The following is a 17,229-nucleotide window of genomic DNA, read 5'->3' as shown; positions in this document are numbered from 1 at the left end:
GAGTAGGATTTCAGATATCATCTTGTCTAGTTCTTTCATTTTACACATAAGGAAATTGAGGCTAAGAGATTATGCTGGTAATAAACAGCAGAGCTGTGATTCAAAGCCCTATCTTCTCACTCTAGACTCAGCAAATAAATGTCAAGGAAGTTTTTGTTTGTTTCTTTCATGTTTTTATTTTTATTTTTTGATTTTCATTTGCAACAATTCGATTTAAATCAATTCAGCAAGCACTAATAGAGCTCTCTCACAATATTAGGGAGAAGTAAAGTAATTCCTGGTCTCCAGCAATCGAAATTTTACCGTTGAGAAACAACATGCACGCACATAATTTAATAAAAGGGCATACAAAGTAATTTGTAGGTAATGGGGAGAAAACTAAAATCTAAAGGAAAGGATTTGTCAGGAAAATCCCCTTAAAGGAAAAGGTACATAAAATGGGCTTAGATAGACTGGAAAGTCTGAGAACTGTAAGAGGTAGAAATTAGAAAAGAGAGTGTTCCAAACCAGGTTCACAAACTTTAGAATCATAAGAGTTTGCCTGGTTTTTTTAAACTTATGATGTGATTTAACAGCAATTTTATGCTAGAATATTTTAACTGAATATCTGTGAAGCTAGCAGTATCCTTCCAACATATTTAGTTATTCTCTATTGCTTCTCTTTTCCTCCCCTTTAGAAAAGTTTATAAAATAATGATCTCCATTTTCAAATCCTCTAACTACAAGAACAACGTGTATTTACATGGCGCACAGTGCACAACACTTGTACAGCTTAATAACAAAGAATTTAAACTATGAGTTAGCTATTTGCCACTCTCAAATACATACATGCACATATGCTTTTTAATTTGGTAAATGAAAATGTCTTTGTTTAGGAGAAGAAATTGCAACCTGCTTCCTCATTCCAGAATGCTGAGAGCTAACAATGATTTGGGGACAGATATTATGGCCAGGGGCAAACGTTAAGATGGTTCAGAAAATTTTATTAGTCATTAAACTCAGATGATGGTAGAAGGGTATTTGGAAGACGAATGAAGAGAAAACCTATCTGAAAAAATTACTATATCATTAAATAATATTTACCAAGTCCTCTTACTTCTCCTTTGATTGGGCAAAGTAAATTCGTACAGATAAATTTCTAGTGAAAATAATTAAGAAATATCCTCATCCTTAGTAAAAAGAATATAAAACACACTAAAAATAATTCCCCCATGGGGATCAGCCATTTTATTTTTTTTCGCCATTAACTTATAACCTAAAAAAAAGATGTTTGAAATGTGTGCCATATTAATGCAATATATGTAATTAATATTAAAATTGATATAGTATTTTTATTTGTAGAACTGTTATGGTCATGTTTTATTAAATACTCATAAAAACTCTATGAGGTAATATAGTCCAGTGTCTATTTTATAAAGAACCGAAACCCAGATAAATACAGTTACCCCTGAATTTAAAAGTAGATATTGACAAGAAACAAAAATAGAACTGGTAGAGCTGCAACCCACTGGAAGTGTGTTTTCTGGACAATGGATGGCAATATTCAATGACTCAGCAACAATGTTATTTACTTCTTCCCTCAGGGGCCGATGTTATCAATTTTGATGGCCATGTTGTATTACCGTACAGATTCAAGAATAAGAAGATGAAAACTCTGAAGGATGTCATTGCTTTGAAATTTAAAACCTCTGAGAGTGAAGGTGTAATCTTCCATGGAGAAGGGCAGCAAGGAGATTATATTACCTTGGAACTGAAAAAAGCCAAACTGGTTCTCAACTTAAACCTGGGTAGGCTCCAACCCCTCATTCCTTTCATTTTAATTTTATTTTTCATGTTTTGAATTCATAATGTGGAATATATTGACTTTTGTTGGATCTATATATTTTGCTCAGAAAAGTAAGTCAGAGAAACAGCTTGTGAAAACTAAAAGAATTTGAATCTCTTGCCTATGAAAACTCAACTGGTAGTTCCTAAAGGCAAAATTTGAACCCAGAACCCAGATTTTCCTTACTCCAACGTCAGCACTCTATACACTTAACTAAGTTATCTCTTCAAATTACTTGGCAGGTGAGGGGATGGGCAGGCTGGAGAGGGTCATTATTTATTGGGAAAGGATTGATGTGTCAAAGTTATTTATATAATAAGAAATGGTTCATGTGATTTTGGTGTTTTAACTCATTCTGATAAGCATAAAATAAAATTGAAAACTCTAGCCAAAATACATATTGATGTTTAAAATTATAATTTAGGCAAAGCAACATATAATCTATGTCTTTTTTTTATTCTGGAATTGTATAATACAATTGAAGTTGAAATATGAATATTTTAATTGTAGAATAGAATTTTTTTATCTTCCTACATTTTACTTGGATAATTGTCACCATCACTTTGAGGAGTTTATCTTTACATAACCCTGTACAGTTTACAAAGTACTTTCCTTACAATAGCTCTACAATGCAACTATTATTTTCATTATTTTGTATTAGAGAAAACATACTTCTGATGATGATAAAAAAACTTTTACATAGCATTTCTTGTGTGCCAGACATTAGGCCAAGTGCTTTATGACAACATGGTTTTTCTTCATTTACAAGAACCATGATATAGGTACCATTTTTACCCTCATTTTATAGATTAAGAAACTGAGGCAAATAGAGGTTAAGTGACTTGCCTAAGGTTCCAAAACTTGTAAGTGTCTGAGAACAGATTTGAACTCAGGTCTTCCTGATTCTAGATCTAATGTTCTATTCTCAATGCTGTAATTTTCTTAAAGAGACTGAGACAATTGCTACAACTTACACTTTTGTTCTGAATTAGCCTTGAGAAATTGAACTTTCCCTCTATAGGTTTATTTGGAGAAGAGAGTAGACTGCTTTGATTTGGGTCAGGGTATAAGTTGTTAAAGAAAGTCTTCTTATCAAGGCTATCCTTATGTGGATTCAATCTAATGTCTGTATAGGAAACATTAATCTCAAATATAATAACAACAGCAAAACAACAACAAAAATCATATCATAACAAATTTCTACTGTACATATTTTCTTGTCTTTATATTCTTTTAATCTAACAAGAGGTAATTTCCTTCACTCTTGAAAATAATGCAGGTTTATCCAAATATAGAGATAATAGATAATTCAAATAGCATAGTAGTAATTTTTTTTCTTTTTAAAAAGCTTTGTGCATCCATCACACTTGAAATAAATTGCAAAATGTATGTATATTGACTTTAACACAAAATCAGAAAACTGTGCTGATCTACTCCTCCTATGCAATTAGATAGACTTTATTCCATACTCCTCTCTTTCACCAATATGGGAATAGTCATAGAAGCAATTTCCCATAATTTTATTGCGTAATTCTGAAAAAGAAATGACAAAAACACTGTTCACTCCTTAAATGTGAAGATTTGCATTGTGATAGTCAATGAAGCTATCTCTAGTCACTGAATCTGTGATTCAGGCTCAACAGATTGATCTATGAGAGCATATATTGTTATGTAATTTTAGAAAAGCACTGAATTTGGTGAAACAATTCTAGGAGGCATATCTCTAGGAATGATAATGGCAGAATGATGTCAGAGTAGGATTTTACAATATCTAAGTGGTATTTAGCTATAACATAAAAATGCCAGTTTCAGTACCTTTTCAGGCAAAGTTGTATATATATATATGTATATATATGTATATATATGTATATATACATATATGTAATATATTCCCAATTGATGTTAAAATAATAAGAAAAACAATTTTTATTTTTATCAAGAAAGGTTTGTGGTATTATTTGTGATTCTGTGCTTGTATTTTATATACATCCACAGATCATTGTTTCTTCATTTTGCTTGTCTATTAAGCATATAAGTGAAACAGACTGAAACAAAAAGTAAATTCATTACCCACTCCAGCTGAGCATGTCTTTGTGATGCCTCTTACTTTATTGTCACCACCTCCTTGTATAACTAAGCAGACCAGTTCAAAGGTAATGTGTTGGAGCAGGGGGCAGGAGTTGTCTTAAAATTGGTCAAGCCAAAAACTATCCATTTGCCTTCCATGTTTTTCTTGTCCATTATGTGTGCAATATTATTGTCTGAGGGAAAGAGACTAACTACATATTATTGTGAGCAACATTCATTCTCTCTTCCTAGGGGAACCCTCTTCCTCCAGAGGGAAACTGGTGTACCTTGAAATGGGGATACAAATGGAAATTCATTTAATAAAAGGTCTAGGAACTTCGCATTCTACTGGCAGTCTTTAATTTCATACCCATATTTTAGGCACTGCTGCTTGTGTTATGCTATGCCTTCTAGCCTAAAAAATTATGAAAACAATATTTCATAGTTGTTAGTATGGAGGCTATAGTGGGATTTTTCTCCCTTTCCATACTTCTCATTTTGATTTCTTTCTTCTGCTAGCATTTGGCTCTTTGCATTTGTCTTATAGATGCAGAGAATTGTGAAAATGCCGTAAGAGAGGAAAATTACAGAAATATAATATGTAGACATCATTATTATTTTAACTATGATACAAAACCCTAAAAACTATGGTTCTTCTTATAATTTTCTATATTTATATCCCTACCTCTAATATATTAAATACAGGTTAATTAATTGGAAAAAATGTTTATTTACACCTTTAAAAGTATCTATTAATAAAAGAAAAGGGGCTAATTGATATGTTAGGGAACATCAACCTTCCTTATAAGTGCTCTCAGTATTATTTTATCTTTGATTAGTATTTCCTTCTCTTCCAATCATGGTTCTTTTGATATCTAGTTTTAACATTTGCCTGCACTATGTGCTGCTCCTCTTCCTCTTTCTTCTCCTTCTTCTCCTTCTTCTTCTTCTTCTTCTTCTTCTTCTTCTTTTTCTTTTTCTTCTTCTTCTTCTCCTCCTTCTCCTTCTCCTTCTCCCTCTCCTTCTCCTTCTCCTTCTCCTTCTCCTTCTCCTTCTCCTTCTCCTTCTCCTTCTCCTTCTTATTTTTCTTCTCCTTCTCCTTCTCTCTCTCCTTCTCCCTCCCTCCCTCTCTGTCTCTGTCTCTGTCTCTGTCTCTCACTCTCTCTTTCTGTTTTTCTCTGTGTCTCTATCTCTCTCTGTCTTTCTCTCTCTCTGTCTCTCTCTCTGTCTTTCTCTCTCTCTGTCTCTCTCTCTGTCTCTCTGTCTCTGTCTCTGTCTTTCTCTCTCTCTGTCTCTCTCTCTGTCTTTCTCTCTCTCTGTCTCTCTCTCTGTCTCTCTGTCTCTCTGTCTCTCTGTCTCTCTCTCTCTCTCTCTCTCTCTCTCTCTCTCTCTCTCTCTCTCTCTCTCTCTCTCTCTCTCTCTCTCTCTCTCTCTCTCCAATATATAGAGAGGCCATATGGTATTATGAATAATGACCTGGGTTCAAGTCCTGCCTTTGACAAACGTTACCTGAGTAACTTCTGATCAAGTCACTTAACCTCTCATTGCTATGACAACCATCTCAAATCACAAGATGAAGAGAACTTAGAGTGGAAAATTTATATTAGGAGAGTAAGGTCATTCATGCAAGGCCTTCTATAGTCATGAAATCATGGATTTTTTTGTATTTGAATATACATACACCATTAAAATATTATAAAATAAAATTATATCAACATGCACATGTATTCTAAAGCAACAATGTAAATATTCATATTCCTCTTAATTATTGTCCTTAACAAAGGAAATTTCAGTATTGAGTAAAAATTTGAGTTTAGATCTAGGCCCATAAACAACTGTCATTGATGTTAACGTGCTAATTTAAATACTTCCTTCTAATGGACAGTAGACATTAATCTCTATGCAATAATACTATAACTGATTTACTTTTGTTTTAATGTAAAGAAAGTGCTTGTGTTTAAGAATGTGGGAGCAGAGATTTAGAGTTTCAGGAAATTTCCAAAGTCCCCTAGTCCAGTGGTGTTAAACTCAAATAGAAATGGGGGCTATTTACTGTACATAAGAATCCCCACAGGCCACACATTCATTTAGAAAACCACAAATTAACATTATTTCCATTCAGTTGTATTTTTTTCCCATTTTGTTGAATATTTCAGGATTACATTTTAGTCTGGTTAGATGCTATGTGTCATTGCCATGAGAAGACTATTGGATAACTACTCTAATCTAAATTCCTCATGTGATAGGGAAGGAGTCTCAGGGCCAGAGAGGTGAAATGATTTTTTTCCATAGTCATATAGATTGAGTCCTATAATCAGAGCTAGAATCCAGATCTATTGACTTATTCTGAAGACCCTTTTCCATTGCACTATGCTATATCACACATTAAAAATGTTATTGGTCATTGGAGGCCTCATGTCCTCTTACTTCCCTGCAACCACTTACAGTTTTAGTGTTAAAAGCAGTTAATCCTTTTCCCCTTAAAAGCCATAAACTTTTTTCTCTTTCTTCATAACTCTTTTTTTGTTGTTGTTGTTAAATAATTGGTCTCAGAAAAAGCCTCCTCCCATTTCATTGTTTATTGATATTCATTTTTTTCATAAATGCTTTCCTCCCATTTCTTTGTTCATTAATCTGTCATTTATATTTTTGTATCAGGAAAAGAAAAGGAAATCCCAGGTATTTGCTCATTCTGAATTCTTTGTAAATAGTATGATGTTCTTTTTAATTAGCAAGGGACACTCTTAGACTCCTGGCCATTTCATTTCCCTTCTCCTTTGAAGCTAAATGGTATTTGGCTTTGTGAGATAAAAGCTACACATAAACTAAGAGTATTTGTATTATATACAATTGAGGTTTACAAAGTACTTTCCTCGCAATAATCTTTTGAGTCAAATAGTATGGCATCCTCATTTCATAAGTAAGGAAACAAGTTCAAAGAAGTTAACTGACTCACCAATGGTCATACAGTTACTTAGTCCTGTGACCTGAAGTTGAAACCATATCTTTTTAATCCAAGATCAATATTCTTTCCACTACATCAATTAAACTCTTCAACTTTGGGAACTTTTAGAACTAGATTTTTACTAGCAGATACTATTGGTTTTGTTAGTTTCTTTCTTTCTTTTTTTTTTTTGCTTTGTAGAAATAGGGCCAGATTCTTTTCTTTGTGGTGAATGTTAAACACACTTTAAAGAAAACCATCTTTAAGTTCGGTTATATTAAAATTTTCTATGATAACTTCACTGAGAATCGACATTGGGAGATAGAGGACATTATGTGTGAAATGAAATCTTCCTCAGGGAGTCTGCCATTCATTCATTTCCTTGCTCTTTTCACATCAATTAGGGAGCAACCAGTTTGGTTCCATATATGGCCATACATCTGTGATGACGGGAAGTTTGCTAGATGATCACCACTGGCATTCTGTTATTATTGAACGCCATGGACGGAACATCAACCTGACTCTGGATAGGCATTTGCAACACTTTCGGACGAATGGAGAATTTGATTATCTGGACTTGGATTATGAGGTAAATAAATAGATATAAATAATGATAACATGGGTAACTATGTTGAAGAACTCCATTTTATGGAACCCAAGCATGTCTTTCTTCACATTTTGTTTTTTCTGTGTCACCCCTCCTTTCTCATGACTGGAAGAAAGAAGCTTTCAAATTTAAAAGTCATTTGGCATGCAGAAATAAACAAATCACCTTTTCTTCCCCAAAATGATCAAACATCTACATATTGTGAGTTTATTTAATGTTTATAGATATTACTTGAGCTATTTTTGAAAAGCGTTAATTGACAACGCAATCTTTGAATATCATTCTAGTGTAAGAATTATTCATGGTGTTATGATTCTTCAGTTACCTTAAAAAATCACTACAAGAATTCTGAAGGCTTGACTCTAGCTCAATATTTTAATTGTGATGTGTGCATGTATGTGGATGTGTGTACATATATACATATATTTGCATAAACATATGTATGTATGTATATACTATATTACAATGTGTATATACATTTCATTATATACATGTGCACACATATAAAGAGGACTATGTAATAGTTATAATGTATGCTGGGAGTGGCTCAATGATTGAGGGCTGACATAGAATTATAAATTCCAGCTTGTGTGAAACTGTTTTTAATGTAATGAGTTTATAGAGGTTATTTTTACATTGCATTCAATGCAAATTGTTCTCATTGATTACCAAATTAGATATGTATTATAACTTGGAGTATGCTTCAGAGTCTTAAGAAGTGGCTATGTAGCCACCTCTGTGAAACAGTTTAATTCTAATACTATATTGAAGTTTAGTGGTAAAAATAAACGTAACACATATAGTTATAAAGTAATACAAACACACATATATGTGTGTGTACATATATTAAATAGTATATGATGGAGACAGACAGACAGACATAGAGAGATAGAACATTTTGGTTACTACTGTCCTCAAATTAGTGGTGTGAAATTCTGTCTTTAAAAAAATCATAGAATGAAAAAATGAAAAAAAAAACCTTAAAAGTCATTTAGAGCAACTATTTTAGTTCATAGGGGAGCAAAATGGGGTCTAGCCTAGTTAAGAATCTCTCTGTCTCTTTCTGCATCTCTCCATCTCTGTCTCCCTATCTCTTTCTCTGTCTTTTCCCCTTTCTCTGTATTTCTGTCTCTGTCTGTCTTGTCTCTGTCTGTCTCTTTCTGCTTTGCTGTCTTTCTGTCTCTCTGTCTCTCGCTCTGTCTCCCTGTGTCTCTCTCTGTCTTTTTCTCTCTTTCTGTCTCCCATTTTCTCTCTCCACACACACGCGCACACACACACACACACACTAAAAATGCAGCTATACTAGAATAATTATACATCAGAGTACATCAGCCACACCAGAATAAATGTACATTGTTCTTTTCTATCTCATTGTAAGTATATTCAAGATAGTGATAGTAGAGTTGTGCAGTTAACATAGTGGTATTTTAAAAATTATAAAATATATTCAGATCCTTTCCATTTTACTTCTTTTTTTTTTCTGCTTTCTATTTTTATTCATAAATATCCTTGGAAGGCTTTTGCTAATTTGGATCTCTTGCAAAATTTCATTTAAATAGACATATTTCTCTTTTATGAGGTAATACAATTAATATTCCATCATCCTCTATATAAGATTTTACAATTGAATTCACATTCTAAATTGATATTTCTTTTCACTTTTTTTCTAATTTGTGGAATAAAACAAATGTTTACTAAGTAGGGCACTGTTAATCTATTTTGGTATTGTTATGGCAATAGAAGTTATATGGAATAATTGTATTTTCTGTCTGTTTCTTTTTTTCTATACTTATCCTAATGTTATCATTAATAACTTTGTTAAATAAGATATTATAACTTTGTATGATGAGATTTTAATTGCTCACCACATCCTTTCTCATCTTCATTATGGCTTATAGCTTTATATGAATTTTTATATTTGCAATACCAAGTCAGCTGCCTGATGATACATACACAATTCATTAAGAAATGATTCCTAGATCAGAAACAACTTAATTCCTGATTTGCAATAAAAACAATTTCATTTTTTTCATGTTATCCAGTGTTTACTATATCCAGTGCACTTCAATTCTTTTCCTAAATGAAATCTTCATAGACTCATAGATGTAGAGTAGAAGAGATTTGGAAGGCATCTTGTTGAATCACTTCATTTTACAGGTGATGATGCTAAGGCCCACAAATATTAACAGTATCTACGGTATGTGTGTGAAGCTTGAGTATAGTCTACAAGTCTTAGGGGTTTCTCATACCATATTCCTGGACTTTATTTGCCAATGCATGTCTTTATATCCTTAGTTATCTCACCAGTGCACTAAAGAAAATAAGTTTAAGCCTATAGCTGGCTTTATTTGGAGGATCTAGAATTTCTTTTATCTGTTCATCTTCTACAACAGATGTTGGTATAAAAGCTATTATTATTTACAAAATGATCTTTTGCTTTTCTAGTTCTGGTTGCCTTTGGATCCATTAATACCACTACTAAAAATACCACCACCCACAACACCCCCACCACCACCACTAACAACAAGAAACCAGACATACTAGCTCCTTTATTTGACTTTCTAAGGAGAATCTGTGGCTATCCTTCCATGTAGCCAACAGCTTCCTTGCTTCTATTCCTTGCAATTATTGCAAGTGTGTCAAAATCGGTATGAGGCAATTCCTCTAGTTGTATATCAATTTGGTCAATGAATGAGAAGCTCACATTTTGAGTAACAACAACTAAATTAAAATTCACACATAGAATGAAATCTTTGTGATTCTTAGTCTTTTCTTTCATTTTTTTTTCCTGCCATTCTCCCTGAAAAGTGGAAAGGAGCTAAGTGGGAGTGAGGATGATTTTGTAGTTTTCTTTATCTCACTGGTTACTATAACTGAACAATTTTATATTGAATGGATAACCTATTGGTGATTAATCTCTCTGTATTTAGGTAGACTGGCACTCAGAAAGTGCCAATGTGCTGCCATTACTGCACTCACAGTATTCCTGGGCAAATAGAACTTTTGATTTTCTTCTGATACCTCATCATATATTGTAGTAACCATGTGTTTTGTAAAGAGAATATATAGGTAAATAATTTGTTAAAGGGATTTTGGTCACCTAGAAAGTGACACATTAAATTACATAAGTTACAAAATACAATTTATCAACCCAAATTCTGATATTTTATGTCATTTAGCAGTATAACAAAAGTTACTATTTGATGAGCTTTTTTGGTTTAAGCTCATCCAACCATTCTATGAATAAAATGTTCCTCATTAAGTCAGGATTAATAGTATTTATTATTATTATAATTATTTTATATTTATATATAGTATATATTATTATATATTATAATTATTATATCATATTTGCATAGTATTTTACCTTTTTCAAATCAATTTCACAAAAATCATTACTCTGGATTTTTGTAACAGTTATGTAAGTTAGTGCCTGGTTCTCAAGATCTTTGGAGCCAGTGGTGGATCTAAGCTAACCAAGACCCTGTAAGTTATCTGCCCCCCCCAAAATAAAAACCCTCAGAGTGTACAGAGCTAAATCCATCTTTGTTTGAATCTAAATGTTAAGAGAATACTAAGTCACCTTGGAAAATTCAAGGACATAATCTGAATATTCAGCTTGCCTTACATCATTTTTCCAAAACATAGATGGAAATAACTTCTGACTTTAGAACAGTAGAACATTTGATAAAATTCTTTACCCTGTAAAGTCCACAAGTCAAATCACCATCATTATTTGACAAATAGCACTACTGATTTTTTGTATTGCAAGATAAGAGGAAAGCAAGATTGGACTGAATGCTGACAGAAGTAAAATTCAAACTTGCAGAGACCTTGGTCCAAGAGTTTCATTTACAACCTATCCCCATGATGTAAATTTTTATAGCTACAAAGATAAAAAATTGCAAATATCCTCAAGTTTGTTCCATTTATTTTTCATTTGACATAGCTTAGACCCAGAGATGTCAAATGATTGCCTATAGTTGACATAGATGTTAAAGACAGAAGTGGTATTGGATGTTTTTCTTTCATACAAATGAAATTTGGGAGGATAGTCTAATCCCAATAGAACAAATGTGACCAACTAGGGCTCATAATTTCAATCACAGCCTTAATGGATTTCAATAATAGCCTCAATCTTTTCATGCTTTTGGGAAGATTTTTTTAAAGCATCTCGTTATTCTATGAGCCGTCAATATTGTTGTTGTTTTTCGAGTTTGTTTTTGCTTGTCAGGGTCCTAGAAGAAGAGTTCAGTCTATCGTCTGGTAAACACAACACTGCATAAAATTTTCTTTAGCCAACTTTAGTAACCCCACACACTCTCCATAGTGTTAGAGTTGCCACTTGGACATTTTGTCATACCTTCATACTCACATGTTCTTCAGTAGAATAAATGTCTTAGAACTGGGAGGTATCTAACAGATCATCTGCTCTAATCTAGATTTAAATAAGAACCCTGTTTATGCCAAGGAAGAAAACTAGTTTCGCCCTCTTAAAGAAAAGTAAACAATAAAAGCGCTTCCTTCATATTTTAGCCCTTCAAAAATTTGAAGATAGATTTAAGCATTTAGATAATTCTGATCGGATATATCTGCCTGTCTATCTATCTATCTATCTATCTATCTATCTATCTATCTATCTATCTATCTATCTATCTATCTATCTATCTAACAATATGTGTGTATAAATATGTATATATTCCACAATATTATATATATGTACATGCACACACATGTATATACATATGCACACATTATACATGTACATGCGTATATGCGCATATGTGTATATATAGAAAGAGGACTATACACACATGTGTGTTTATATGTGTATATTCTATAATGTCAAATTAATATATACAGTAGAATATATGCACATGTGTGAATATATGCATGTGTATCGTATATACATGTGTGTATGCATACGCACATTTTATATGTGCATACACACATGCCAATGTGCACATGTATGTACACAAGTGTTTACATTCTACAATATCAAATTACTCTATATAAGATATACTATATTCATATGCACATCTACATATGCATATTGTATTCTTTTGTGTGTATATATATACACAATACGCACATTCATACACAGAAGCTTGCAGGCATACATATAACCACTGTCCCTTTCATTAGCTACTAAACCAGTGATTCACTTCTGTGTTATGAAAATCTTGCTTTAGTTTTTTCACTACATTTAATATTTGCTTCTTTTATTATATTCTAATTACTTTACATAATTAGAGTATGCCATCCTTGATTTTCAAATATGAACAGTTTTTCTATCTTACTATATGTTAAAAGTACCTTGACTTTTTCACCTTGTTCATAAATTCTTAGAAAACATTTTCAACTGAAATTGTAAAAAAAACAAAAAACAGTAGCAACAAGTACAGAGTAACACCACCCCATTATATGATACTGGTAGTGACTTCATTATTTTTGAAATGAGATTACCCTCAGCAATATTTCCTTTAGGGAAGATTTACTTTAATGGTCAAGGACATTGTTAGTAAATGGGAGAGGATGTTTTGACATTGTTTTAATATAAAGAGAATTTGTCCACATTTTATTTTGAAACTATTCTCCATCACTGGGCAATGTATCTATTTTTTTCCTGCTGCTTTTTTTTTTAAATTGTATTCATATTGGATTCTGTACATCTTCATCTTTCTCAAAGATAACCTTTGGAGGTCTGCCTTTTTCTGGGAAACCAAGTTCCAACAGTAGAAAGAATTTCAAAGGATGCATGGAAAGCATTAACTACAATGGGAATAATATTACTGATCTTGCCAAGAGGAAGAAGTTAGAGCCTTCCAATGTGGTAAGCCTTGTCTGTTTAATGAATTTTAATCTGTGGATGAACGAAAGATGGTCACTTATTTGAAACAGTAATTTATCATGGATGGAAGAATGGAAAAGTTTAATAGTGGAGCTGAAAAAGCTGGAATTAGGAAAATAACAACTCACATTTGTAAAGAACTTTAAGCTTTTTGAAGCTTTTCCTTCAATATGCAACAAACATGAGATAGAAACTATAGTATTATCACAAACCCCAGACTTTAAGGGTTTCAGGGGATATCCAATACAATCAGCTAGATCTATTTGTGAAGAAGAATCCTCTGTAAACTAGAACATATGCAACAAGAGGTGACTTCAGGTGTTGTTTGAAGATTTCTAATGAAATTCAAAGTCTAGTACTCCTAAAGAATCCCATATTATTTGGAGTCTTGAATGGTGCTTAGACTCCTGATTTGTCTCAGGTTTAGGTGACTGTCACTGAATTAGGGTAAAGACACATTAGTGGATATCATTAATACGGGGCAAAAAACAAGTGGTGTTTTCAAATGCTTCTACAAAGAATAAAAATATATCAACCTCAAGCGTAACTTAGAACCATATATTCCATGATCACCTAATCCACTTGCAATTTTATTAATAGAATGCTATTTGCAAGTGCATCTTAAATGGCATTACATTCAAAATGTTATAAGTAACACAATATATATGAAAAAAAGTTAAAAGCCACAGTTCTCTTATTGTCATGTTCTATAAAAGCAGAAAAAATTAATAGGTAAAATTAAACAATTTAAATTTTAAAAGAGAACCATTTAAAATACTATTTATACCTGGGTTGAATGTGATATCACCAGAGTAACCTTCTCTAACAAAACAACTTAAAAATTTGAGGGTTGGGGCCTAGACCACTTCCATATCTCTAATTTTGGTGTGAATTCCCTTAATTAGGACCAGGTTTTAATCAAATTTGGACCTTTTTAATCTCTGCATTTTTTGGGATGCTTGGAATTCCTCATAGTTCTGTCAAAGGGAAAGGGTAGAATTAAAGTATTTTTTTAGATTTACCAATAATGTGGTTCTTTGTGCTTCCAAGAACATCTTCTATCTATTGCTCAGGCACTGGACTCTGAAATAAACATAAAAGTAGCAGGCAACTTGAAGCCCCTTAGGTCCCAAACAGTGGTCAGCTCAGAACTTCAGTGTGACTGAATTTACTGTAATGTTTAGATACAAAAGTCACTAACTTCTGATGACAAGAGAAAAAAATAACTCCAAACTTTAAAAATAAAATACTGTTGGTCTTAACCTGTGTCAAAGTTGAAATTTAAAAGAAAATTTCTGATAAAGTAATTTAAATGTAAGATTGTTTTTACATGAGGATATAATCTACGACTGTATATAGTTGAATGCAACTAGATTTCAGAGAGAATAGATTACTGAATTTTGAATCAGAAATCCCTAAATTGTATTCTGGGGTCAACCACTTCTAAACTACATAACCGTGAGCAAGTGCCTGAATTCCTTTTTTATTTCAGCATCCTCAAACGGGGATAAAAATAGTACCTAATTCACAGGGTTATTTTGAAGTTAAAAGAGATAACATGTAAAGTGCTTTGTAAACCTTCAAGTACTCTATAAATTCTAGCTATGAACATAGTTATTAATAACATGATAATTTTTATCCCTGAGGGACTAATGTAATAGTTTGAACAATCCATTTCAGTCCCCCATTTATGCAAAAATAAATTCTTTAGTCATTTTACATGAATGTAATAAGTACCTGCTTTGTCCCTAGCTCTCTGTAAGCCACTGGGCAAAAAAAGAGACAAATGAAAGTGTTCTTTATCCTCATTTACTACCTAAAATTTTCTAAAGATTGGAGCCAGTATCCATGACTGGCACTTTAATTTCAAAATATTTCTGTCATGTTTCATTGAGTTTTTTTGAATGCATGAACATTTATTAAACACCTTCTGACTTCCCTCTGAACCACTTTCACTTGATTCTCATATTTATGCAAACTGTGAAGTCTGCAGAAAAACACTCACAATATATATATGTAGGTGCTCCTCCATAGCTGAGTATATGGAATAAAAGAAAGTGAAGATATTCTCTAATCATAACCCCTTAAAAATAGACATAAATAAATACACACAAAAATATATTACATTTCCAATAGGAGAATGAAGTTTAGAGTGAGAATTTAAATTCATTCTGAAAGCTCTAGGCAAAACAAAGAGAAGTGGGGGATTATATAGAAAGAACTTCTAGACGAGAGCAAATATTTGTGCATGAGACTTGCTTTCAAAGATGCCAGAGGCTGACATTTCAGTGAAAGATTGACACCCAAAACACACTTCCACTTTCCCTCATTACATCCAGGCTGCAGAGTTTGCCACTGATCACTCAAGAAAAACCTTTTCCTTTGCCATAGAGACATATCTTATGTTTTAAGTACGTGGTCAGGTCCAAGAGCTCAGTTAATATGCAAAGACAGTCCTTTTCATCACTAAAAGGAAATACTTTAAAATAATCATCTGTGAAGGTTTAAAGAAAATTTAATTTGAATATTAATTCAAAGGGACATGCAACCTTTGATCTGATTGTTAATGTGATGAGGTTTTGCACAGGCGTGAAAGACCCATGGCATTTTAGGGTATGTAAGTGTTTGGAGGGAAAAGCAAATCTGATGGACAGGATGAAAATGTCATCTTTACAGACTGTGTCTACACATTAAAAATGAATGGGAGCCAAGGCAATTTATTCACATAATTTCAGCAAAGATAGTACTTTCCCCTCAAGTTATCAAAATCTTTCTCAGCAAAGATCATTGGTTTAATTGCTTCTTTCACTATTTTATGTGTAGACCCTGAATTTGTGAATTATTGTCAGGCTGTCTGAACATAATCCCATTTTCAAGGCCATATATATTAATCTGTCAAATTATCAGGGGAGCGTACATATAGCAGTAGCATACATGAGAAGAGTACTAAAATATTACTACCTGGAAAGCAAAGTTTGAAATTAAATTAAATCACCTTATCAATTCATCTATGCAAGATGAAGAAATGGCCTAGGGAAGGGTGAGAAAACAGACCATGAGAAGTAGTAATAGCAAAACAGATGACCACTATAAGAAACAGTTGCCTCCACCTAGTTGTCAGTGAACTGTGGCCATGTTCCAGTCCCCCCACCCTTCATATATATATATATATATATATATATATATATATATATATATATATATATATATATATATATATATATCTGATATCACATAGGCTCTCCTATTAACTTGTTGAATGAACCACAAACAAAATGTTGTAGAATGAAACTTTAGTGTAATGAATCTGGCTATATTCTAGCCCACCAGGGATTTGAATAATTTAGTAATCTGAGTAAGTTAATAAATTTTCCTCAAGACCTATTTACCACAGTAAGAAATTATCTTTAAAAAACAAACAAACAACAAACCTGCTTGGTTTGTGGCCAAATGGAGTGAGGCTTGGATCTTTTTAGAATAATGACTTTTAGTTTTATGAACCTTCTAAAAAAGTTATTGAAACATTAACATTAAAAAGAGATTAATAAAGTGATGATCAGGAGACTTTGGTTCTCCTGCTGCCTCTGTTTCTAACAAATCTAGTGACCTTGCCCAAGTTATTGAACTTCATTTCCATCACTTGCCAAATGGGGAAATAGGACTAGGATTTCCAAAGTTGTTTTTACCTCAAATACTCTTGTATTTAAATTTTTTTATAATTATATAATCCAAATTATTTTTTCATTATACCGAAAAGTGTTATCAGAATAAAAGAAAGGTTAACAATTTGCAGACAGAGGAAATGATTAGTCCAGATTCACACAGGTCATAAGTTGCAAAGCTATAATTCACACCCAGGACATCTAATTCAGAATTCAGCATTTTCCTGTCAGTATCATGATTCTTTAATGCATTTGAAATTAATGCTATGAATC

At 32.6% G+C, this 17,229-nt stretch overlaps 1 protein-coding gene across 1 annotated transcript in view; it reads left to right on the top strand.

The window, feature by feature from the left end:
* The window catches only part of CNTNAP2 (contactin associated protein 2), a 2,725,119-nt gene that overhangs the window by 1,223,263 nt on the left and 1,484,627 nt on the right, over nucleotides 1-17,229 (top strand). The window contains exons 5-7 of the mRNA XM_072652434.1: nucleotides 1,584-1,787; nucleotides 7,241-7,425; nucleotides 13,133-13,276. Of these exons, the coding sequence (XP_072508535.1) occupies nucleotides 1,584-1,787; nucleotides 7,241-7,425; nucleotides 13,133-13,276 (533 nt within the window). The remainder of the gene's footprint in view (nucleotides 1-1,583; nucleotides 1,788-7,240; nucleotides 7,426-13,132; nucleotides 13,277-17,229) is intronic.

Source organism: Notamacropus eugenii, chromosome 3 (assembly GCF_028372415.1).
Source record: "Notamacropus eugenii isolate mMacEug1 chromosome 3, mMacEug1.pri_v2, whole genome shotgun sequence".
Taxonomy (NCBI): Eukaryota; Metazoa; Chordata; class Mammalia; order Diprotodontia; family Macropodidae; genus Notamacropus; species Notamacropus eugenii.
The sequence above is the reverse complement of the archived record's forward strand: the minus strand, read 5'-3'. Positions and strand labels throughout refer to the sequence as shown.